Source organism: Acanthochromis polyacanthus, chromosome 16 (assembly GCF_021347895.1).
Source record: "Acanthochromis polyacanthus isolate Apoly-LR-REF ecotype Palm Island chromosome 16, KAUST_Apoly_ChrSc, whole genome shotgun sequence".
Classification (NCBI taxonomy): Eukaryota; Metazoa; Chordata; class Actinopteri; family Pomacentridae; genus Acanthochromis; species Acanthochromis polyacanthus.
In genome coordinates, this window is record NC_067128.1 from 37,482,371 (window position 1) to 37,509,220 (window position 26,850).

The following is a 26,850-nucleotide window of genomic DNA, read 5'->3' on the forward strand; positions in this document are numbered from 1 at the left end:
GGATATGGTATTGGTACAGACTGCTACATTTCTGCTATCATGACATCCTTCATCAGCAGAGCAGTGATTGGAGATATTGTGAAGCTGTTTAGAACATCTTCACATCCTGCTGAGAGAACATGGCTGTTCAGGTGTGAACATTGTTATGTATTGATCTGTGTCAGCCACCGTCGCAGAAGAGACGAGGGGCATTATGGGTACACACACGAGTTCGTTGTTGTGGCTGGATAGCCTTGTGAAGCTGTACTCGGATGTAGATGCAGAAATAAAGCATGAGTTCGTCTGACTGGAGTTTATTTCATTATTGTTATGTAGCACAAGTAAAGGCAAGACATAACAAAAAGTGGCGACGAGGACGTCTGGACCGGCGCATGTTGTCCGTGGCAAAGTAAAGATTTCTTTTTCTTTCCCTGTGTTCGTCGCGGGAGCTACATGCTAATGCTAGCTGCTGCGTGTGCTTGAGCTCGCGGTGTCGGCGCTGCCAGCGACGAGGGGAGGAGTAGACAGGTGGACAGCTGTCAGTCACAGTAAGGAGGATGAAAATGCCGTGTGTAGTCTGAAGGGGATCGTCTGCAAGAGAGACTGAGCGGTAACCAGGAGCATAAAAGAAATGGCTGGAGTTATCGGCTCAATCAGTCCCTTTGATGAGAGCATAGAGCAGTGGAGCTCTTATACGGACAGGTTTGACTACTTTGTTGCGGCAAATGGAATAAGTGATGAAAAGATAGTACCCACGTTCCTAAGTGTGATTGGACCAAAGACTTTTAATCTGCTTCGTAACCTCCTGCAGCCAGCAAAGCCAGGAAGCAAAACATACAAACAAATTGTGGACTCGTTAACCAACCACTTTTCTCCAAAACCACTGGTGATTGCTGAAAGACTCAGATTCCACCAACGCAATCAAGAGGAGGGTGAGTCTGTTACCATGTTTGTTGCAGCTTTACGCAAACTAGCAGAACATTGCGAGTTCAGAGATGTCTTAAATGACACATTAAGAGACAGGCTTGTCTGCGGATTAAGAAATGAAGCAGCACAGAAGAAATTGCGTATTGAAAGTGATTTGTCTCTTGAAAAAGCCATTAATATTAGTGTAACAATGGAAATGGCATATAAAGAAGCCCAACAGCTGCATGCTATGGGGAAAGTGCACAAACTCAGCGGGGGTAACCAGAACTCTCAAGGCCTATGTTGTCACTGTGGGAAATCTGGTCACCTGGCATCTGCATGCTGGTGTAAAGAAATGGACTGCCATAACTGGAAAAAAAGGCCATGTGATGCGGGCATGCCGAAACAAAAAGAGCACGGACAAAAGCTCAAAGACTCAAAATAAAAAGGACAGTGCAAAATATAAAAAGAAAAAGCATGTTTGCACACTTGAACATGGAAAGGAGAGGAATAGTGATTCTTCAGAAGAGGAAATGTCTACTACAGCAGGGTTCTCACCAGAATTTTTTTTCAGCGTAACGGCAGGTCCTCCCACACGCGCATGCGCAATAGACGGGAACGGGTCAATCGACAGGAAAGTACGGCTGAGGTGGGGAGATATAAATTAACCTAGATAGGCACCCACCCAGTCGATCAAAACAAACGCACATGGTGTTATCTGTCAAAATAACAGCGCAGCGGCCCTAATCACAGTATTAACCCTTCCTGTTCGGCCCCCGACCGTGGTCAGAAAGCCCGGGGTTAACCCCCTTCACGTATAGGCAAAGACACAGGAGCCCAGCCGTATTGAAGAACACTGCAGCCTTTATTGTCTATCAACAGTGGCTGATTCGCACAGTACCGCCAACCCAGCAACTGCACACCTTCTCTCCTCCTCTACAGAACTGCCGTCTCTCTCGCTCGCGCTGCATTCAAGGTCGCTCGGACATCTCGCTCTCCTCCTCTGTCACACTCACACACGCTGCTCTCTCTCCCTCTCTCATGGGAGACTGCTGTAACGGGCCGTAACGACAGCGTAACGGGCCGTTACGCTGAAATGCGCTGGCGAGAACCCTGTACAGTAAATATGGTACGGGTAATGAATGTGGATGAGAGCTCAGATGGGTTTTGGACGAAAGCAAAGTTGGAAGGGCATTCAGTGAAAATGCAAATAGACACTGGATCGAAGGCTTCACTAGTGTCTTATAAGATATACCGAAAATGTATGAAACATCTTCCACTGCGTCCCTCCAACACAACCTTCAGAGCATACATGGGACACCCAGTGCACATGAAAGGAATGACAGATGTACTGGTACAGTGCAACAACCAAACTGTGAGACTTCCAGTTTATGTCACCAACAAAAACTATGCCGCCATAATGGGGCGTGTGTGGCTAAAAAAAATCTGCCTTAACTGGCAAGAAGTGAGGAAGCTGTCACCCAACTCCGCTCAACTGCAGGTGATACTGGAAAAACATGAAGAGGTCTTTCGTGAGGAATTAGGCAGCATGAAAGATATCACAGTGAAGTTACATGTAAAACCTGGAAGCAAACCTGTGTTTTTGAAGGCGAGACCAGTACCATATGCTATTAGACCAAAGGTGGAAGCTGATCTGGTTGCCATGGTCAAGAACGGGGTTTTAGAGTCTGTGACAACAAGTGAGTGGGCCACACCCATTGTTCCAGTGCCGAAAAAGGATGGTGGTGTCCGGACCTGTGGGGACTTTAAGGTGACCCTTAATCCTGTTCTAACAGTAGAGCAGTATCCCCTTCCCCTGATTGATGACTTATTTGCAGGACTGAGTGGAGGAGAAAAATTTAGCAAAATAGATCTCAGCCAAGCTTACTTGCAAATGCATGTGGAGGAGCAGTCACGTGAAATGTTGACTACAAACACTCATAAAGGACTTTTCAGGTACTGCAGATTGCCTTTTGGCATCACCTCTGCCCCGGCAATGTTTCAGCAGTCAATAGATCAGATCCTCAGTGGCCTGCCAGGAGTGCAATGCTACCTTAATGATATACTTTGCACAGGAGCAAACGATGAGGAGCAGCTTCGCAACTTGGATGCTACCTTAAAAATGGCTGAAAGAACATGGCTTGAGAGTTCGCAAGGACAAATGCGAGTTCTTTAAACCATCTGTAGAGTATCTTGGACATGTGATTGATGCTAAGGGACTCCATACTGCACCATCAAAAATCGCAGCTATTGTGGATGCACCTCCACCTCAGAACGTCAGCCAACTACGATCCTTCTTAGGATTATTGAACTATTATGGACGTTTTATTCCCAACTTGGCATCACTGCTACAGCCGTTACATAAGCTGCTTCGCCAAGATAAGACATGGAAATGGACAGCAAACTGTCAAGATGCCTTTCAGAAGGCTAAGAGTGTGTTGACCACATCAGAGGTTCTGATTCACTTTAATCCTGCACTTCCACTTCAGCTGGCCTGCGACGCATCTCCATATGGAGTGGGAACTGTCATTTCACACATCCTGCCAAATGGCGAAGAAAGGCCGATTGCATTCACATCAAGAACATTGAACAAGGCAGAGACTAACTATGCTCAGTTGGAGAGAGAGGCATTAAGCATTGTTTTTGGAGTCAGAAAATTTCATCAGTACTGGTATGGGAGGAAGTTCACACTCCTAACTGAGCACCGACCTCTCACAACCATCCTTGGACCACATACAGGGATACCATCTCTGGCTGCATCAAGACTGCAGAGATGGGCTTTGTTGTTGTCTGCACATTCATATGATATCAAGTATCGCAAATCAGACTCCCATTGCAACGCTGATGGTTTATCCAGAATGCCGCTTCCTGTCACCAAGCCTGAGTCAAACACTGTGGACATATTCTACTTCAGAGAGGTGACAAAAGCACCTGTTTCAGCTGTGCGGGTCAAGAAAGAGACTCTCGATGATCCACAATTGTCAAAAGTCATGGGCGTTGTTGTCAAAGGTCAACCTGCTGGTGTTGACATGCATCTGAAGCCTTACCTTGAGAGGAGGTTGGAACTTTCTGTCCAGTCTGGGTGTTTGCTGTGGGGAAGGTGGGTTATCATTCCGCTGTCACTTTGTGCAAAAGTGTTGAAGCAGCTACATGCAGGTCACAGTGGAATAGTTAGAATAAAAGAAATGGCGAGAAGCTTTTGGTGGCCAGGCATGGACAAGCAAATTGAAGAAATGGCTACAACCTGTCCATCTTGCCACAAAGTCAGAAATAATCCGCCACTAGCTCCCATTCATCCGTGGGAGTTCCCACAAGAACCTTGGCATCGTGGGCACATTGACTTTGCAGGACCATTGGAGAACAGAATGTTTCTGGTTGCTGTTGATGCACACAGTAAATGGCCTGAAGTGAGATCAACAACCACAGAGAAGACCATCGAAAAGCTAGGTGAAATGTTCAGTCGTTTTGGGTCTCCTACTCAGCTGGTTTCTGATAATGGACCCCAACTTGTCTCTCAGGAAATGTCTGCATTTCTGTAAGCCCATGGAGTGCAACACATCACCTCAGCTCCCTACCATCCTGCAACCAACGGCCTTGCTGAAAGGTTTGTTCAAGCTTTAAAACATGTACTGAAAACATCACAAGGACAAGGGACGTTACATCAAAGACTGCACAACTTTCTGTTGAACTATCGTAACACTCCACATGCCACCACAAAGACATCTCCTGCTAACCTGATGCTGAAGAGGGACCTGCGCACCACATTTGACCTCTTGAAGCCTGCTGCGGTGAAGGACATTGTTCGAGGTTAACAAGAGAAACAGATACAGCGCAGAGAACAACATGCCAAAGACCGAACCTTCACACCAGGAGAGACTGTGTTAGCAAGGAACTACAGTGGAGAACTTAAGTAGGTTCCTGCAACTGTTATTGCACAAACAGGATCGGTTTCCTCCACCGTTCACACAAAGGACAGTGTCTGGCGACGTCATGCCAATCAACTTCTGCAGACTCCACCAGTGTCATTGGAGCTGTTCTCTGGGGGTTCTCCAGGTGCACCTGTCGACACGCCAATTCCCCTTTCTACACAGGTGCCACATTCTGCTGTCCCAGAGACAACTGTTCCTGTTCGGAATGAGACTGCAGGTGGAACAGAGACACCTATCTCATTGTCAGACCATACAGACAATTTACCACCAGTGACTAATGAGACTGATGTTCCTGCAGGGCGCAGATACCCCACAAGAGAGCGGCGCCCTCCTGCATGCCTGAGTTATTAGGTTAGATCAGTGACTGACCCATTCCAGCAGGGGCAGAATAATCCCCTTGGGTTCAGTTCAGGGATCGAGGCAGTCTACCCTCATCCCTTAGTTAGGTTTCATGTTCAGTTTTAGAAAAACAAAGAGGGAAACATGATGTATGGTAATATTGGAGTTATGAGTTGAGCTATGTGTTTATGTTGATTATGTGTAAATGCCGTGATATGATAAATGTTTATGTTTAGCCAAAGAGCTGCGGAGTCAACTACTTTTTTGTTGTTTCTGTAGTATGACATCTGTTTTAAAAGGGGAGGAAATGTTGTGTATTGAACTGTCAGCCACCGTAGCAGAAGAGACGAGGGGCATTATGGGTACACACACGAGTTCGTTGTTGTGGACGGATAGCCTCGTGAAGCCGTACTAGGATGTAGGTGCAGAAATAAAGCATGAGTTCGGCTGACTGGAGTTTATCTCATTATTGTTATGTAGCACAAGTAAAGGCAAGACATAACAAATATACTGCTGGAATCCACTCAGCTTGAGTTCTGCCGTCTTTCAAGTAAAAGGAGGCAATGAGATACAGAGACATTGTGACAGTAGGACACAACAGAGTGTGTCACTGCAGCAGAGGAGATCTGGACGTGAAATAAAGTTGTAATAAAACATCTACAGCTCCATGACTGCTTCATGAAATGTTTTGAATGTTTTCAAACAGATGAATGTTTACAAGTTGTTTCATAATGAATGTAACCTTGAAGATCCCCAGCAAGAATATCTCTGAGTCAGATATCAAAGACATAACCAATTCAATTCAATTCTATTTTATTTATATAGCGCCAATTACAGTGAAATCGTCTCAAGATGCTTTACAGAACCCATACGCCTGACCCCCAGAGCAGCCCAAAGGCAACAGTTGCAAGAAAAACACCCTTTTAACAGGGAAAAAACCCTTGAACAGAACCCGGCTCTTTATGTGGGGGAACCACCTGTTGCTGGTCGGTCGGTTTGAGAGGGACAGAAGAGGGGTAGAGAGGGGTAAAGATGGGTAGAGAGGGGTAAAGAGGGGGAGGGCAACAGGGAACATAAAACACACAATTTGATACATGCATGATAAGACAGACGATACAAAGTAGAAGCTAACATTGAAAATGATTCATAGTTTACTGTTCTGGTGTACAGCTCTGGTAATAAATGTAATATGTATATATAGCTGGTAGGAAACTCAAAAACATGTTGAAGAGCATATCAAGTAAAGTGAGGGTGATGTAGAGCAGACTGGTGGAAATGAGCAGCTGGAAGCAGCATCCCACAGTGGACATGATGGAGACTAGACCATTGGTGGGACATCAACCGCAGATCTGAAGCATCCAGCTCTGGGACCAGGGACACTTGGAGAAAGGACACAGGGACAGAGTTAGTGTAATGCAATAACAGTATACATATTAAATGTAAAGGTAGATAGAGAAGGGCTCAGTGCGTCCAGAGAGGTCCCCCAGCAGCCTATAGGCCTATAGCAGCATGACTAGGGGCAGAACGAAGGGACGTCCAAGAGGAAGACTCCAGTTGACCCCCTCATGGTCACCCAGTCAGCCCTAAATATAAGCCTTGTCAAAAAGGAAGGTTTTAAGCCTGATCTTTAAAATAGAAACGGTGTCTGCCTCCCGACACCAACATTATTATGTTTTGAAGCAACAGACAAGTGGTTTTACTAGTAGTAGCTGATACACTCCTGGAAAACCTGGAAAATGACTGACCAATTTTCCAGTCATGGAAAACATATGGAAAATGAGAAAAAAAGGTCAAATGTCCTGGAAACGGTTAACTAGTCCTGAAAATATATTTATCCTCCCCCTGTCATTCCAAACGGGTTATAAGTTATGCACATGCATGTCTGTTGTCACCATATTTTCTGGGCAACATTAAGGCATATAATGTATATAAAATAGCGCTTCTCTGCTTCGAGCCGCAGCGCCCCATGTGACGCTACCAGCCAATCAAACTTGCATTCCCCTGAGTTGACTGTAACTTGCGAGATGAAACAACTCTGATATCGGCATAGCGGCGGCTTAACAGGTATGGGCCACGTTTCACTCAGTAGTTTACAGTTGTTTTATTGTCTGATAAAAATAAGGGAATGAAAACAACATTAGGAATTCTGTTGTGTGGGTGGTGTGGGTGTTGCGACACCCGCACTTTTACTGAAACATCATTTCATCCCCCTCACTGCTGAGGTGTGTGGTGGCGTCCGCATAAACTACATCTTCCCACAACAGTTGAGGGTGCAGCTGAGCCTTCATGTCTGAAATCAAACTTTCAGTTGATGACGCCGGTCAACACCATATAGTCCAGGCAATCTATGGTTGGACCCAGGACAAATTGCAAGAGTTTTCAAATGTTGTTTTTGTCAAAGCCAATACACCCACAAACACCATATTAAAAGTCTAGAAAAATATATTTCATGGAACATATAAAAATCCACCATTTTTCAAAATGGCCACTGGCGATATTGAATAATCCTTATAATTGCCAATATCTTGAATTCTATTATAGATAGGAATTGCATTTTGGTGTCTACACATATTTTTTGAGGTACAAGGAATCCAATGGTGCCCATAAAAAAACAATCCCTGTTCATTTTAGTGAAGAACGCACATATTTAGTTCAAAATCAATTTCTTTTAACAGCTATATTAACTTTGTTGGGGATAAAATGTGGTATCCCAATCAAAATGGATAAACAATTTTCAAAAACATTTTTTCTGCATCACTGTTTATTTTATTTCAGTCATTTAAATGTTTCTCATACTACAATGAGGACAACCCATAAGCAATTTTTTCATCACTTTTCAGGATCAAATTTGCCATTGGAGTACTTGGATTTCGATCCTGCAGTTCCTATAGTAGGAGACACTCACACATTTTCAATCTGTTGTATACTATGAACAGTCTCTCGTGTCCTTGTAAAGTTAAGCATCAAAATCACTGATACAGAAAAGCAAGATGGACCAGTGTGTATTTTGCAAGAAATCCTTATCGAACGGGGAACCGACAGTAACTTTGCGACAGAAAGGATGTGATGGAATTCATAGGCCAAGTGATGCATGCAAGAGTGATATCAATGTGATCCCAGGTCAGGTGGTTCACATCAATTGTAGGCATGCACACACCAATCCAAATGAGATAAAGAGAGACAACAGAAAGCGTGCAGGTGGCCCACTTTTGGAAGAAGACCAACATTGTTCATTAAGGTCTTCAACAAAATCCGTATTCAAATATAAAGAAAACTGCTTATTCTGTGGATGTTCTGATACTTACGATGGACGGAAACAGGAATATAAACTTATCCCAGTGAGAACAATGGATTTTCAACAAAGAATCCTGGAAGCCTGTGACAAATATGAAAATGATTGGGTAGACACCGTACGAGACAGAGTTACGTTTGCACACGATCTGCCGGCTGCAGACGCGGTATACCACCAATTGTGCAGTGTCAACTTCAGAACAGGCAAACAAATACCACACATTTTCCAAACAAAAGATATTCAACAATCAATCAAAGTTCAGAGATACAGTGGAAGACCAAAAGATGTGATCAGAACTGACGCTTTCCTCAAAACTATAGACTCTCTCTCATCCAAATTTGAAAGCTCAGAAACCAGTTTTATTTGTTATTATATATCGTCGTCCTGCTCCTTATTCTGAGTTTTTATCTCAATTCTCAGACTTTTTATCTGAATTAGTGCTCAGTTCAGACAAAGTTATTATTGTGGGTGACTTTAACATTCATGTTGACGTAGACAGCGACAGCCTTACAACGGCTTTTAATTCATTATTAGACTCAATTGGGTTTTCTCAACATGTAAATAAACCAACTCATATTTTTAATCACACTCTTGACCTTGTCCTGACTTATGGCATAGAAATTGAAGAGTTAACAGTATTTCCCCAGAACCCTCTTCTTTCTGACCATTTTATGATAACATTTCAATTTAAAGTAAAGGATTGTTTAGCAGCTGAGAACAAATATCATTACAGTAGGTGTTTGTCTGACAATTCAGTATCTAAATTTAAGGAAATAATACCCTCACTGTTTACTTCAGCAACATTTACTGATAAATCAGAAGGCAATTATTATTATTTTACCCCCACAGAAGTGGATTATTATGTTAATAATGCTTCAGCCTCACTGCGTACAACTCTTGATAGTGTTGCACCTGTAAAAAAGAAAGTTACATCTCAGAGAAGACTTGCTCCTTGGTATAATTCCCAGCTGTGGACTTTAAAGCAGGCATCCTGAAAGCTGGAAAGAAAGTGGTATTCCACTAATTCAGAGGAAGTGTATGTGGCTTGGAAAAATAGTCTAGTAATCTATAAAAAAGCTCTTCGTAATGCCAGGACAACTTATTATTCATCTTTAATGGAGGAGAACAAGAACAACCTTAGGTTTCTCTTTAGCACTGTAGCCAGGCTGACAAAGAGTCAGAGCTCTGTTGAACCTTGTATTCCTTTAGCTTTAACCAGTAACGACTTCATGAGCTTCTTTACACATAAAATAGTTCTGATTAGAGATAAAATTAATCTGGCCCTTCCTACAAATGTCACAGATGCTTTAGAATTGGCTGTTAGACCTGATGAATCTTTAGAATTCTTCACTCCTATATGTCTCTCTGAACTAAATTCAACAGTTTCTACATCCAAACCATCAACATGTCTTTTAGATCCTATCCCAACTAGACTCTTCAAGGAGATTTTACCTTTAATTAATTCTTCAATGTTAGATCTGATTAATCTCTCTCTAGTAACAGGCTATGTACCACAGGCTTTTAAGGTTGCTGTCATCAAACCTTTGCTTAAAAAGCCACTTTAGATCCAGATGTGTTAGCTAACTATAGACCAATATCCAACCTACCATTTCTCTTTAAAATTCTGGAAAGAACAGTTGCAAATCCATTATGTGAACACTTACAAAGGAATAATTTGTTTGAAATGTTTCAGTCAGGCTTCAGAGTGCATCATAGCACAGAAACAGCTCTAGTGAAAGTTACTAATGACCTTCTCATAGCATCAGATAATGGACTAGTCTCTATACTTGTTTTGTTAGATCTTAGTGCAGCGTTTGACACAATCGACCACAAAATTTTATTACAGCGTCTAGAACATTCAATTGGCATTAAAGGGACAGCACTGGACTGGTTTAAATCCTACTTATCAGATAGTTTCCAGTTTGTGAATGTCAACAATAACTCTTCTGAGCATACTAAAGTTAATCATGGAGTTCCTCAGGGTTCTGTCTTAGGACCGATACTTTTCACATTATACATGCTTCCTTTAGGCAATATTATTAGGAAGCATTGTATTAACTTCCATTGTTATGCAGATGACACACAATTGTATTTATCTATGAAGCCAGATGAAACTGATCAGTTAGCTAGACTGCAAGATTGTCTTAAGGACATTAAAACCTGGATGATTTTTAGCTTCCTACTGCTAAATTCAGACAAAACTGAAGTCATTGTATTTGGCCCCAAACATCTTAGAAACTCGCTTTCAGAGCAAATAGTTACTCTGGATGGCATCACGTTGGCCTCCAGTACTACTGTGAGGAATCTTGGAGTTATTTTTGACCAGGACATGTCCTTTAACTCACACATAAAGCAAGTCTGTAGGACTTCCTTTTTTCACCTGCGTAATATTGTAAAAATCAGGAACATTCTGTCTCAGAGTGATGCAGAAAAATTAGTTCATGCTTTTGTTACTTCCAGGCTTGACTATTGCAATTCCCTATTATCGGGTTGTCCAAATAGCTCTCTCAAACATCTACAGTTGATCCAAAACGCTGCTGCGAGAGTACTGACAGGAGTTAGCAAAAGCGATCATATTTCCCCTATACTTGCCTCTCTTCACTGGCTTCCTGTTAAATCCAGAATAGAATTTAAAATCCTTCTTCTGACATATAAAGCTCTTAATAACCAATCTCCATCATATCTTAAAGATCTGATAGTACCTTATTATCCTAGTAGAACTCTTCGCTCTCAAACTGCAGGCTTACTTGTTGTTCCTAGAATTTCTAAAAGTAGAATGGGAGGCAGAGCCTTCAGTTATCAGCTCCTCTCCTGCGGAACCTATTCTCCTGTGGATGCTATTGGGTTGGTGTATACTACGGACTGGATCAAATTCTCTTCAATGTCTTCATAGTGGTGTAGTGGTTAGCACTTTGGCCTTGCAGCAAGAAGATCCCCAGTTCAAATCCCGGCCTGGGATCTTTCTGCATGGAGTTTGCATGTTCTCCCTGTGCATGCGTGGGTTTTCTCCGGGTACTCCGGCTTCCTCCCACAGTCCAAAAACATGCTGAGGTTAATTGGTTACTCTAAATTGTCCGTAGGTGTGAATGTGAGTGTGATTGTGTGTCTGTATATGTAGCCCTGTGACAGACTGGTGACCTGTCCAGGGTGTCCCCTGCCTTCACCTGAGTCAGCTGGGATAGACTCCAGCACCCCCCATGACCCCAGTGAGGATAAAGCGGTGGATAGAGAATGGATGGATGGATGGATGTCTTCATGCTGATGACACCATTATGTATACATCTCGTTCCTCCTCCTCACTGACTTGTCTGCAATACAGATTAGCTTTAACCCTCGTGTCGTCCTGCAGGTCAAAACTGACTCGTTTCAAAGTTTGAAAATGAGGGGGAAAAAATTTCACAGTGAAACTTCTGATGTCCACATTTTCAACATTTTTTGGAAATCTCTGAACATTTTTTGGTGGAAAAAGAGAAATGTTAAAAATGTCCCTTCAGAACATTCACAAAAAAATCAACCACAATCCAGTGAATTTCGCTGGATTTTGGTTGACTTAAAGAAAATATTAGAAGTTTAGAAATAAAACTTTAATTTAAACTTTTAAGGAATTATTGGAATTTTCTTCCCGAAGGTTCTGGAAATTTTCAGAAATTTGGGGAATTTTTTTGCTGAATTTTGTATTTGTTTTTCAGACAAGGAAACAATATTTTTTGGTGCCTGTAAATGAAGACAACAGGAGGGTTCATAACGTTCAGCACACTTTTCTTGATCTTCTGACACTAAGCATGAACAAAACCAAATGTATATTTTTTAACAGAAACTTTCCACAATTCGAAAACCTGATCAAACTTCTCTCACTCTGAGATTCAGTTCATGTCCTGCTTAAATATATGGGAATCTGGTTTGATTGTTCACTCAAAGAACACATCAGTATTAAAATATCTTTATCTCATCTTATCTTTATCTCCTTAAATCTCCAAAGTTACATCTAGAATCAGCTTTCTCTACCACAACAAATCTTCATTCATGCACTCCACCGAATGTCAGTCCTTCCATTATTTGATTATGGTGACGTATGATATAGATCTGCTTCAGAAACCCTCCTCCATAAACTAGACATCATCTACCATTCTGCCATCCTGGAGCTCCTTCAACACCCTCCACTGGTGAACTGGAATCTGTTTACTGGTTTCTGTTCAGCTACCAAACCCTCACTGGTGGTAAAACACCACCTTTTCTGTTCATTGGTCACCATTCATAGCTCCACCCGTACTCACCCCCACAGTTCCTACCGCTCTGTCAGTGTTCTGGATCTAATGATTGGAACTCTCTACAGAAGTCCCTTAAACTCCCCTCATACTGATCGCTCTGGTCATTTATAAAAGCAGCTGGAGAAACACTTCAGGACCACTGCACCTGTTTTGGTCTTTTTTCAACCTTTCTGTTCTAAAAGTCTTTGTGTATTTTGTTTTGTAATACTGTGAGATTTACTGTACATGTAACCTGTTTCTGTTGTTCATCTTGTTGTGTGCAGCCTCTTGACCAGGTCGTTATCAAAATTAGAACTAGTTCTTAACTAACTAACCTGATAAACAAAGGTTAAATGAAGAAATACATACTTTATCTGAGTTCAGGCAAAAACAAATGAGCAGGAGAAATAAAGAAAGTAATTAAAGAACCTGATGAAGCTAAAGGAACTAAAGAACCTAAATAAACTAAAAAATTTAAGAACCAAAATAAATTAAAGAAACTAAAGAACCTACAGAAGCTAAAGGAACTAAAGAACCTACATAAACTAAAGGACCGAGAGAAACTAAAGAACCTACAGAAACCAAAGAAACTAAATAAACTAAAAAAACTGAAGAACCAAAATAAACTAAAGAAACTAAACAATCTAAAGAACCTAAAGAAACTAAAGGAACTAAAGAACCCAAAGCTGCTGCTGCAGATTAAATCTGAACCTCGATCACAAATCTGGGAAGGATTTGGCTGTAAAACCTGCTGACGCTGGAAAAGAAATCAGACTGAACAACATTACATAATACACACACACACACACACACACACACACACACACACACACACACACACACACATGTTTGTTTTTCTATACCGGTGGGGACTTACCATTGACTCCCATTCATATCTAACTCCTAACCCTTACCCTAACCCTAACCTTAACCATCACCAAATCAATGCCTAACTCTAAACAAACGTTTTTGCACTTTTACATTTTTTATTAACAACAATATGGCCAAGAAAACGGTGTTGCCACCCGTGGGGACCTCATTTTAGGTCCCCACCGTAAGACAAGTCCCCACCTTTATAGCAAATAGTCAGGTCAAAGTCCCCACCGGTATAGCAGAAACAAGTACACACACACACACACACACACACACACACACACACACACACACAAACACTCAGATCAGATGACTGAGGTTCTAAACAGGTCAAACCTATAGAACGTCGAAAAACAGCAAAACTAGGACAGATTCACACAGGGAGAGAGAGAGAGAGGTCACATTCAGACACACAGCTGAACAGACACATACACATAGACAATGCACTAAACTTATCACAAACTACATTAAAATGATTACACACTACATAAAAATGATTATGAATGGCCTTGGAGCCAACACAAGCTACATTAAAACCAACACAAGCTACATTAAAACCAACACAAGCTACATTAAAACCAACACAAACTACATTATAACCAACACAAACTACATGAAAACCAACACAACTACATTAAAACCAACACAAACTACATGAAAACCAACACAACTACATTAAAACCAACACAACTACATTAAAACCAACACACACTACATGAAAACCAACACAACTACATTAAAACCAACACAAACTACATTATAACCAACACAACTACATTAAAACCAACACAAACTACATTATAACCAACACAACTACATTAAAACCAACACAAACTACATTATAACCAACACAACTACATTAAAACCAACACAAACTACATGAAACCAACACAAGCTACATTAAAACCAACACAAACTACATTATAACCAACACAAACTACATAAAAACCAACACAACTACATTAAAACCAACACAAACTACATGAAAACCAACACAAGCTACATTAAAACCAACACAAACTACATTATAACCAACACAAACTACATTAAAACCAACACAACTACATTAAAACCAACACAAACTACATGAAAACCAACACAACTACATTAAAACCAACACAACTACATTAAAACCAACACAAACTACATTATAACCAACACAACTACTTTAAAACCAACACAAACTACATTATAACCAACACAACTACATTAAAACCAACACAAACTACATGAAAACCAACACAAACTACATTATAACCAACACAAACTACATTAAAACCAACACAGCTCCATTAAAATTAACACAAACTGCACTAAAATTATGACAATCTGCACATGCACACATAAAAAAATACATAAAATAATCACAAACTACATTAAAATAATCACAAACTGCACACACACACACACACACACACACACACACACACACACACACACACTACAGTCAGTGCAACAAACTGCCTCAAAACTAACACTAAAACTAACACAAACTGCATCCATCTTCAGCTCAACTCCAGTAAGACGAAAGAGATGACCATCGACTTCTGCAGGAGGAGGACACCTCAGACTGCACCGGTGAACATCCAGGGTTTGGACATTGAGATAGTGACTCATACAAATACCTGGGTGTTCACCTCAACAACAAACTGGACTGGTCACACAACACAGAGGTCCTGTACAAGAAGGGCCAAAGTCGTCTCCACCTGCTGAGGAGACTGAGGTCCTTTGGAGTGTGCAGGACTCTGCTCCGGACATTCTATGACTCTGTGGTAGCGTCTGCTGTTTTCTATGCAGTGGTCTGTTGGGGAGCAGGGAGCTCTGAAAGGGACAGAAAGAGACTGAACAGACTGGAGAGGAGGGCCGGTTCTGTGCTGGACTGTTCCCTGGACTCCATGGAGGAGGATGTTGGCAAAGCTCACATCCATCAGGGACAACCCCTCTCACCCACTGCATGACACTGTGGAGTCTCTAAGTAGCTTTTTCAGCAGCAGACTGAGACACCCAATCTGTAAGAAGGAACTCTATCGCAAATCTTTCATTCCATCTGCTATAAGACTTTATAACACCAGCATCACTGGATGATGTTTACACAAAAATGGACTGTTTCACACAATCCCTTACCACATAATCTGCATAATTTCTCTGTACTTCACATCATTCCATAAGCCACCTTTCCCATCCTACACTCATGGACATATTGTGGTTGTGATTATGATTAACATTATATTGTTGTTTACTGTTGCTATTGTTGCTCTACTGTATGCTGTGTGCTGCTGTAACATGGGAAATTTCCACGGACACGGGGAGTATTAAAGGATTATCTTATCTTATCTTATCTTATTTAAATGATCACAAACTGCACACACACACACACACACACACACACACACACACACACACACACACACACACACACACACTACACTCAAAGCGTCACAAACTGCCTCAAAACTAACACTAAAACTAACACAAACTGCATTTAAATGATCACAAACTGCACACAGACACACAAAAGACACATTAAATGAAGCGCAAACCGCCTCAAAATCAACACAAACTACTTTAGAACGATCACAACATGCATTTAAATGATCACAAACTGCACATAGACACACAAACTACGTTCAAAATGGTCAAAAACTATGTTCAAAGTAACACACACTGCGTCAAGAGTAACACACACACACACACACACACACACACACACACACACACATGTTTGTACTTCTATCTTAGTGAGGACATCCATAGGTGTAATGCATTTCCTATAGCCTTACCCTAACCTTAACCATCACAACTGATGGCCTAAACTTAATCCTTACCCTAACCTTAACCAAACCTCAATTCATACCTGTTCTCTAAAAACAAGTCTTCACCCTCAAACATGGCTGTTTCAAAGTGAGGACCGGCCAAAATGTCCTCACTTTGTAAAAATGTCCTCACTTTGATAGTTAAATGCAGAGAATGGTCCTCACAATGTAGCAAATACAAGAACACACACACACACACTCTTCCTGCTGCAGAGCTTGCTCCATGTCATTCCTGCTGGACTCCTCTGGACCAATAGGAGGTCTTGCTGTGGGCTCTGGGGCGGGTGCACTGCTCCTATTGGCCGGGAGTGCCATGGTGGGCGGGGCTAAGGTGGTGTTCTGCCCAAAACAAGCAGAGTTCGTGCAGAAACACGAGTCTGATCCTGAGACAGACAGACAGGAGAACAGACAAGCCGATGGACAGACAGACGGACTGAACGGAGAACAGCTGCAGGTAGAAAAACTCACGCACTGTCTAGAATCAGGAAGTTTGTTCAGGTGAGAAACACCTGAAGAAGATCAGCTGCTGTTTATGCATCAACAGTTTACCTGCTCAGGTAACCAGAGTTTATACAGTCACAGGTCTGCTGGAGTTTAGAAAGTCTGCAGGAAGGAATTTATTAACGACCAGAGCTCAAACTGACTAAATTTACTCTGTTGATCAAGTTCTGGATCAATCAATCAGTGATCGGTTCTAAAATGGTTAAAAAATGTGGATCCGAGTTTCCTCAAATGTCTGGTTTAGTCCAAAGAGCTTCAGTTTACTGTCACAGAGGAAAGAAACCAGAAAATATTCACATTTAAGAAGCTGGAATCACAGAACTTAGGTGAAAACAAAGGAACTCTTTGCAGATTGATTTCATAAACAGATGTACACGAGAGAGACGATTTTATCTAAAGGTTTCAGATCAGCTCCTGAACAGTCTGACTTCAAAAAACACCTTCAATAAACGTCCCAAACGTCTTTTAGAAGGATTTCCCAATCAGGACCATTATAACTGATTCATGTACTCAGAAAAAAATAGTTTATCAGTTCTGATGATTCAAAAAATTGTGTTCATCTAGTTTTCTGAGCTTCATGACCTCTTAACTTCTCCTGAGTGATTCCAGTTGACTACAGCTGCTGACTCCTCTGATCCAGTTTAAACAGAACCATTACCAACCATGTTGGACTGGTTCTGGACTTTTTTGGACTGGTTTATATTTGGTTCCAGTTTTGGTTCTCCTGGTTCTGGATGTGATTTAAAGTTGGTTTAGGATTTATTTTACTCTGGATCTGGTCCTGGATGAGGACTGGTTTCAGACGGTCTGGGGTGGGTCTTGGACTTTATTAAGGACTAGTTTAGGTTTGGTATTGGTCCCGATTTCGCACTAGTTTTTGACATTTTTAGGACTGTTTCAGTTTTAATATTGGACTGATTTAGGTTTGATCTTGGCCCTGGTTTTAGGCCTTTTTAGAACTGGTTTAGGACTTAGGCAGGTCTTTTTTTAACCCCAAGAAGACCAAACCTACCATCAAGCATGGAGGTGGCAGTATCATGCTCTGTGGAACTGGAGCTTTCCACAAAGTAAATGGAATAATGAAGAAGGAGGATTACCTCCACGTTCTTCAGGAAAACCTAAAACCATCAGCAGAAGGTTGATCTTGGACACAGTTCGATGTTTCAACCAGACATTGAGTCCAAACACACATCAGCCGTGGTAAAGAAATGGTTCCATCAGGCTGGAATGAAGTTTCTAGAATGAAGGTTCTAGACTGGTCTCCCCAAAGTCCTGACTTAGACCCATCAAGAACCTGAAGAACCAGGTCAGAAAGACCACAAATGTAGTGGAAATGAACCAGAATTGGTGCCGTTCCACTACATTTTTTTGTCTTTCTGTCTCAGACTTGAGTCAGTTAAACTGATATTATAATGATACCGCCACCTCCATGCCTGATGGTAGGTATAGAGTCCAGAGGAGTCAAAGATAAACCAGAAGATGGAAATGAGAAGAACGAACTGAGGACAAAACCGACAAATTTAACCAAATATTAACATTTCTGTGTACTGCATGGAAGTGGCGGTATTATTCTCTGGGGCTGTTTTGGTGTTTTTGTGTGTGGTTCGTTTTGTGACTCTGTTGTGTGTTTGTGTTGTTCAGGCCTACTGTTAGAGGCTGATGATGGACCACAAACCTGAGACCCAGAAAATGACCACGTACCTGCCAGGCAGCCCGACCTCAGAGACCCAGAGACTGGCTCCGCCCACACGACCAGGTAAGCTCACCTGCTTCAGCTGACATCACATACAGTCACAGGTTTAGTTCCACTGAGTTACTATTTGACAGATTACTTCATCTACATGTTCAACCTCCAGGACTGACTCCAGAACATTCAGAGTTTCAGACAGAACTGCAGGGAGTGTTTCCTCAGAGGGACTGAGAGGGAAACCAATAAAATGAGAGACAACATCAGTTCAACAATAGTAATAAACTGGATTAAAGTGAAACTCAGGTTGTGTAACTTAATTTCCATCATCTCGGGCTCTTTATGATGCAGCTGGAAGATCTTTATGACTGATTTTTTACCTCAGTCCAGGTCAGAGTGACTGAAGATAAAAACCAGAAGAACAGCTGAGGCAGCGACGCTCACCTGGACAGGTTTACACCTGAACCAGTAAGAGGGTCACAGTGATCCTCCAGTAGACACCAGCTGGTTAACTGGTTGTGTTATTTAACTACTTGTGTAGTTTAACTAGTTCTGTTGTTTTACTTGTTGTTTAGTTAAACTAGTTGTGCAGTTTGTTTAGTTCAGTGGATTTGTCTGACAGGTGTGTCGCTGACGGCAGGTTAGAACTTGTTCTGATGTGCGGCAGCGGAAAGAAAAAACAGAAATGAAAACCTTTCTGGACAGTTTTTTGCTGCAGTGTTTCAAAAATTCTGTTATTTTACAGATTTTCCCTCTTTTGTTAAAGTCCAAATAATAACAATAATCAGTGAAATCACAGAAATGAATATTAATTTAGATGCTGACTGTCAAAATAAATAATGAAAAGGATCCAAACTGTCAATAACGTCCACATGTAAAATCTGTTTTTGATGTTTTTTAAAAATTAATTGTCTGATCAAATTAGACTTTAAAAGTGATGCTTTGTTCTGTATTTAAATCAACCTCAATAAAATTTTACAAGTATTTGTTATTTGGAAGAACAAAGCAATTGAGAGATGAAAGAATAATAAATGTATTATTTAATGTTTTCCTCTGTTTTGTTCAATTACAGAAAATGTCTGAAACAATTCGAAAAAAAGTGTTAAAAAGTTTAAGAAAAATAATGTCCACATCAATAATCTATATTTTTCAGAAATGATAATTTATTCTTTTATAGCAATTTACTGTAAAATTACACATTTTTACTGTATTCAAATATAAATATTATTTTCTAGATATTTGCCATGACTTTAAAGTACTAGGATGTAAATTACCGTCAGTATTGAAGAGTTTTTAAACTGTTGTCTGACAGATTTTCCCATAAATAATAACCTAGAAAAGTCACAGCAAAAATACTGATTTGTAAAAAATTCCATAAAAGTAATGTACACATCTAAAATCAGTATTTAAATAAATATTAATCTGTGACTGTAAAATATGTTATATTTTTTTCCTCGCTTCCTGAGTTTCATTGTTTGCTTTTTTTTACCGGATTGTTTTCAACATAAAATGTTCAAACTTCCAGCAATAAAAAATAAATGCACATTAATGAGAGATTATTGTGTCAGGTCAGTGGTTCCTGTCGAAGCTCTGAACATGGGTGGTGATGTTTAACCACAGCGGAAAACGAGTCACAAAACGACAAAAACGAGACACAAAACGACAAAAATGAGACAAAAATGACAAAAATGAGACACAAAACAACAAAAATGAGACAAAAATGAGAAAAAAATGACACAAAATGACAAAAATGACAAAAATGAGACACAAAATGACAAAAATGAGACATTAAATGAACTAAAGGTGTGCAGGTGGTAGGTTCATCTGTGCAGGTGTCCTCTCAGGTGTTAAAAGGAGGATCCGTCTGGTTTTTAATGCAGATTTAGATAATAGGGATGAAAGTGTTCTGGTCTTTTTCCAGGCAGCTGAAGTGAACTTAAAGGCTGGAACAAACTGACAACGGATCAATAAGTGGCGTTCAGCTTATCGTATCTGAGCTGCAGTAAAAGCTAATCTCATCAGTCTGTTAGCTCAGCGGCTACTCAGCATTATTCTGCTCTGACCTTTACTTCCTCACACTCAGCAGCTTCAGGCAGCTTCATGCAGAAAAAACTAGGATCTGCACAAACGTAGTCCTGGAAATAATCATTAGACCTGCCGCTGAATCCACTACAAAGTCCACAAAAACAGGTTTTGTCATTAAACATTTACAGCAGTTTCTAAAAGACATGAAAAAGTTATTTAATAATCCAAAACATGCCATAAATTAATTTTAAAAAACTATAAAAGCTTCAAAGTTCATGAGACGGCTGAAAACAACCAAGAGAACCGACCAACAAACAGACAAACGGACAAACAAATGGACGGATGGATAGACGGACAGACTTCGCTGATCATCACATAACTCCACCGCGTTCCTTGGCGGAGTAAAAATAATTTTATCAGTATGATGCCATGAAACAGTAAAAACGTCCAAATTCCCATCAGACAGACTCAGTGGAAGACAAAGACCTCAGAGAGCTTTAGTGTAGAGAACCTGGAGAACCAGGAGAACCAGGTTTAGGGAGAGCAGACATCTGCCTCGACCAGGCAGGGTGAGGGTAAAGCGAACATCAGAACATCATCAGGATGGAAACACGTCTAGAGATGGACATTAAATCATTCAACTAAATGAACGCTGGATCAGCGTGTTTCTGTAACTCCAGGTCTAAACCATAGACTGTATATAAAGATGGACGTAGCATCTGGCTCCAGAATTGAAGTCAACCCGGAAGTGTCAAAAACTTGCAATATCACGCCGTCCGCTAGGGTTGGCTCCAAAAAGCTTTTGCTCCATAGACCCCAATTCATTTTTGGAGAAAATAAAATTTGATAGACTGATGTTCTACAGCTCAGGATTTTTTTCCCGTTAGTTTTCATGGTCAAAATGAGAGATCAGGTGGCCGATCTTAAAATAAATCAATACTGAATCTTAAATAAATCGTTAAAGTTGGTGGAGCCAGGGGGCGTGGCTATACTTGATAGACAGCAACAGAAGCCTCTGCAGTAAAATGTGGGCGGGATAAGAGAGTCCTCAGCCAATCCTGTCCCTAGTTGCTCTCCGGTCCAGTCTGTTTGATGACGCTTTTTACGTCACTGGCTCCAAAAAATCCAAAACGGCGACCAGGAAGTAGCAAAATCCGGGCTTCATTTTCTCGGCGTTGAAACCAACGGGTGATGTCACGGTTAGTTTACGCCTGGTCTAAACCCAGACCTACAGCTGATCAGATGTTTCCAGGTTGCAGCAAGTCGTCTAGCTGAGAAAACAGAAGATTAGAAATGTGACCTTTTATCTGAACACCTCGGGTCATAATGTCATCATCTGACCTACTAAAGACAAGAGAACCTCTGAAACTGGAGAAGAACCTTTCAAGTTTTTAGGGAACCTCCAGCGGTTCAGATCCTCTAGGAGTCATTTTAATAAAAAACATCTAAAGTCTGAGTCCTCCTCTATGACAGTAAACTGAAGATCTTCAGGCTGAACCAGACATCTGAGGAAACAGCCATCCACATTTTTAACCGTTTAAAGACTTTTTACAACCAAACAGCTGATCGACTCCTCCAGAAAATAATCATTAGTTGAAGTTCTGCTGCCAAAAAGTCTTCTGGAAAAATCAGTTTTTATCTCAGAACACAAGAAATCCTGAACATGTTAGCGGCTGAACGCAGAATTTAAAGATAAGAACGCAGAAACTCTGGAAACATGACTATCTCATAATATTAGAAACTTCAAATAAAGACGACAACATGAACTGTAGTCTGAGTGACGCCTCCTCTGGTCTCTACAGGATTAAACAGGAAGAGGCTCCACCTGGTGGAACAACCAGGAACTACAGCTGATCTACATTTACTGACATCATGGAGAGAAAACAAAAACAGGTTTACTACAGTACATCCTACCCTCTAGTACTACAGATACCATCTAACACTACATTTAAACATGTAAGCACTAGTCAGAGGTCATTAAGTACCACAGAAGTCTTTGTCATGGTGCCCACTGCTAGCTAATGTAGCGTTAGGAGATAAATGTGGTATTAGAGGGCAGCTGCAAGATTAGAGGGTAAATGTAGTACTAGAGGGTAGGATGTACTGTAGTAAACCTGTTTTTGTTTTCTCTCCATGATGTCAGTAAATGTAGATCAGCTGTAGTTCCTGGTTGTTCCACCAGGTGGAGCCTCTTCCTGTTTAATCCTGTAGAGACCAGAGGCGGGGTCACTCAGACTACAATTTATGTTGTCGTCTTTATTTGAAGTTTCTAATATTATGAGATGGTCGTGTTTCCAGAGTTTCTGCGTTCTTATCTTTAAATTCTGCGTTCAGCCGCTAACATGTTCAGGATTTCTTGTGTTCTGAGATAAAAACTGATTTTTCCAGAAGACTTTTTGGCAGCAGAACTTCAACTAATGATTATTTTCTGGAGGAGTCGATCAGCTGTTTGGTTGTAAAAAGTCTTTAAATGGTTAAAAATGTGGATGACTGTTTCTTCAGATGTCTGGTTCAGCCTGAAGATCTTCAGTTTACTGTCATAGAGGAGGACTCAGACTTTAGATGGTTTTTATTAAAATAACTCCTACAGGATCTGAACGGTGACGCTTAAAACAACGACTGAATGGATTCTAATGATAGTTAAAGGTTTGGAGGTTTGGCTCCACTTTGTGAACTACAGAACGGTGAGTTTTAACATCTTGTACTTTCCTCTCTGAGAGTCTGTTTGTGTTCCAGGGTGCAGCTGGCTGGTCGTCATGGCAGCGGTGGCGGCGTCGCTGAGCGGCCTGATGTTGGGCTATGAGATGGGGCTGACGTCTGGCGTCCTGCTGCAGCTCCGCGGCGTCCTGTCGCTGTCCTGCCGGGAGCAGGAACTGCTGGTCGGCTCCCACCTGCTGGGCGCTCTGCTCATCTGCCTGGCCGGAGGTCCCATCCTGGACCACTACGGCCGCCGCTGCTCGCTGCTGCTGAGCGCCGCCCTGGTGGTGGGAGGAACCGTGGTCCTCGTGGCCGTCACCTCACTGGCGGCGCTCACGCTGGGCCGGCTGATTGTCGGCATGGGAACCGCCCTGTCGGGGACGGCGGCGTGTCTCTACATCGCAGAGATCTCGCCGCGGGAGAGGCGGGGCCTGCTGGTGACGCTGTACGAGCTGATGCTGGTGGTCGGCGTGATGCTGGGCTTTGGCTGCAGCTACGCCTTCGCCTCGCTGCCCCGCGGCTGGACCTACACTTTCGGACTGGTCGTCCCACCGGCACTGCTGCAGATCGGAGCGCTGCTGTTCCTGCCGCTCAGCCCTCGCTTCCTTGTGGCCCAGGGGAGGGTGGAGCAGGCCAAGGTGGTGCTGGCCAGGCTGAGGGGCGGAGTCAGCGACCAGGTGGAGGCGGAGCTGAGGGACATCCAGGTGGGGCTGAAGGAGGAGTCAGAGCACAGCTTCTGGGAGCTGTTCAGCAGTAAAGCTAACCTGCGGCTGCGCCTCCTAACGGGCATAGCTCTGGTGTTCCTGCAGCAGGCGACCGGCCAGCCCAACATCCTGTCCTACGCCTCGCCGCTCCTCCGCAGTGTCGGCTTCAACAGCGACGCCGCCGCCACGCTGGCCTCCACTGGCTTCGGCGTGGTCAAAGTGGTGTTCACCGTCCCCGCCGTGCTGCTGGTGGACCGGGTCGGGCCCAAGAGCTTCCTGTGTGTGGGCGCCGTGGCGATGGGGATGTCTTTAGCCACCCTGGGAACTCTGACTCTGCAGAGCCACACCCACCTGACCAGCCTCTGTAAGAGCCACACCCACCTGAACCACACCCACCTGCTCTGGGATCTGAACAGAACTGTTCTGGACCAGAACGACCTGGACCTTTACTCTACTCAGCTCCCGCCTGAGTGGATCAGCGAGGAGGTGGCGAGGGCAGAGGACCAATCAGGAGGAAGGACTCATATGGAGGTGTCGTCATCACTGAAGTGGGCGTCGCTAATCAGCCTGCTGCTGTATGTAGCGGCCTTCTCCATCAGCCTGGGGCCAAGTAAGTCCAGAGTAAGGGAATAGTGGGGTTAGGGTTAGAAAGACCCAAAGACCACCTCAGACAGAACTACAGCAGGTCCTCGCTTTACGACGTCCTCCACCTATGGCGTTTCGTCACTGTGTCGCCATCTCACATAAATTTATTAAAGTCTTGTTCCAGCATTCCAATGTACACCGTTCGCGATGTTAAAACAAATTTTGAAAGGGAACTAGTTGACAAGTGGAGCAAACCTAGCGTCCTAGATGATATTTTACTGCTGTGTTAGCGTAGCTGAGTGACAGGCACTTATGCACATGTGTGAGTTCCGATTTACTGTGAAAATCACATTACACTGCATCATAGAAACGGAATTCCTACATAAGTTGAGACCCCCTGTACCTTCAAAACAAGTATTGAATCTCAGCACTCCACAGTCAAAGATTTAGCTTTTAGCCCAACTGAAAAAAACCTGGACACGCAGTTCGAGATTATTTTCTCCACCTAGCACCAGAACTTTTCTTCCTATATAAAATGTTTCCGCAGATAATTAGTTTTGTGCATCAGGTTCTAGTTACTAAAGCAGGAATCACATTGCAGTAAGAAGATAAAAGTAGGGCATCTATCAGACAACGAGGCTGAAGTAGAAACTGAAACATTGGAACTCCTCCAATTGAGGACTTTTTAAATAATCAAGTTTCCATCGATTTGTAAAATCCATGTTCTTCATTCAGTCTTTAGTCTCCAATGACTCAGAACTCTTTTCTGTGATGGAATCATCGAAACATGAATCATTGTCACTAAAAACATTCATAAATTTTGGTTCTTTCATAAATTTGTTCAAGGTTTTCTAGAATTATTGATCATAAATATACATTCAGAAACTGGAATCATCAGTTTGTCGATGCTTTAAGTTGTCTTAATGTAGTTTTCTGAGCTTCATGACCTCTTAACTTCTCCTGAGTGATTCCAGTTGACTACAGCTGCTGACTCCTCTGATCCAGTTTAAACAGAACCATTAGATCGACTCATTAGACTCAAACTCTACAGGGGGAAAGTCTGAGGAGCTCAGCAAAGATCTGAAGAAGTTCTGTGGTCAGATGGAACAAAAACTGAAAGTGAGGCCTTCAACCCCAAGAACACCAAACCTACCATCAAGCATGGAGGAGGCAGTATCATGCTCTGGGGCTTTCTAGAAAAGCTTCTGGACTGGTTTCCGACTGGATGTTGGACTGGTTCTGGACTTTCTCGGGACTGGTTTATGTTTGGTTCCAGTCTTGGTTCTCCTGGTTCTGGATGTGATTTAAAGTTGGTTTAGGATTTGTTTTACTCTGGATCCGGTCATGGATGAGGACTGGTTTCAGACAGTCTGGGGCGGGTCTTGGACTTTATTTAGGAGTAGTTTATGTTTGATTTTGGTCCCAATGTTGTACTAGTTTCAGGCTTTTTAGAACCGGTTTCAGACTTAGGCAGGTCTTTTTTTTAACCCCAAGAACATCAAACCTACCACCAGGCATGGAGGAGGCAGTATCATGCTCTGGGGAACTGGAGCTTTCCACAAAGTACATGGAATAATGAAGAAGGAGGATCACCTCCACGTTCTTCAGGAAAACCTAAAACCATCAGCAGAAGGTTGATCTTGAACACAGTTGGATGTTTCAACCAGACAATGAGTCCAAACACACATCAGACGTGGTAAAGAAATGGTTCCATCAGGCTGGAATGAAGTTTCTAGAATGAAGGTTCGAGACTGGTCTCCCCAAAGTCCTGACTTAGACCCATCAAGAATCTGAAGAACCAAGTCAGAAAGACGACACATGTAGTGGAAATGAACCAATTCTGGTTCCGTTCCACTACATTTGTTGTCTTTCTGCCTCAGACTTGAGTCAGTTAAACTGATATTATAATGATACTGCCACCTCCATGCCTGATGGTAGGTATAGAGTCCAGAGGAGTCAAAGATAAACCAGAAGACTGAAACCAGAAGAACGAACTGGGGAGGAAACGGACAAATTTAACCAAATATTAAATTTCTGTTTGTATGTTTATGATTCATATTTTCAGAAAACCTTTAATAAATCTATAAAGAACCAAAATACAGGATTGTTTCAGTGACAAAGATTCATGTTTCAATGGTTCCATCATAAATTCAGAGTTCTAGGAGTCACTAAAGACTGATGATGAACATGGACTTCATAGTAAATATGGACTCTACTCTGCTTCTTATTAGAAGTTTTCTGTCTTTTCACTGGTTCTGTCCCTGAATGTGTCT

The 26,850-nt window shown here is 42.1% G+C and overlaps 2 protein-coding genes across 8 annotated transcripts in view; both read left to right on the top strand.

Moving 5' to 3' along the window:
- slc2a12 (solute carrier family 2 member 12) overlaps positions 1-26,850 on the top strand; it is a 163,733-nt gene that overhangs the window by 132,678 nt on the left and 4,205 nt on the right. For 5 of the 7 annotated variants that reach the window (XM_051936954.1, XM_051936955.1, XM_051936953.1 and 2 more), the window contains 2 exons: positions 18,521-18,635; positions 23,328-24,602. In XM_051936954.1, the coding sequence (XP_051792914.1) occupies positions 18,539-18,635; positions 23,328-24,602 (1,372 nt within the window). In that variant the 5' untranslated portion in view covers positions 18,521-18,538. Of the gene's footprint in view, positions 1-16,695; positions 16,936-18,520; positions 18,636-23,327; positions 24,603-26,850 lie in introns of those variants that run through there. The other 2 variants (XM_022221191.2, XM_022221192.2) reach the window with 2 other exon arrangements.
- On the top strand, positions 1,982-3,145 carry LOC127530333 (uncharacterized protein K02A2.6-like). The gene has a single exon (XM_051936972.1). It carries the CDS (start codon positions 1,982-1,984, stop codon positions 3,059-3,061), a length of 1,080 nt encoding a protein of 359 aa, XP_051792932.1. The 3' UTR covers positions 3,062-3,145.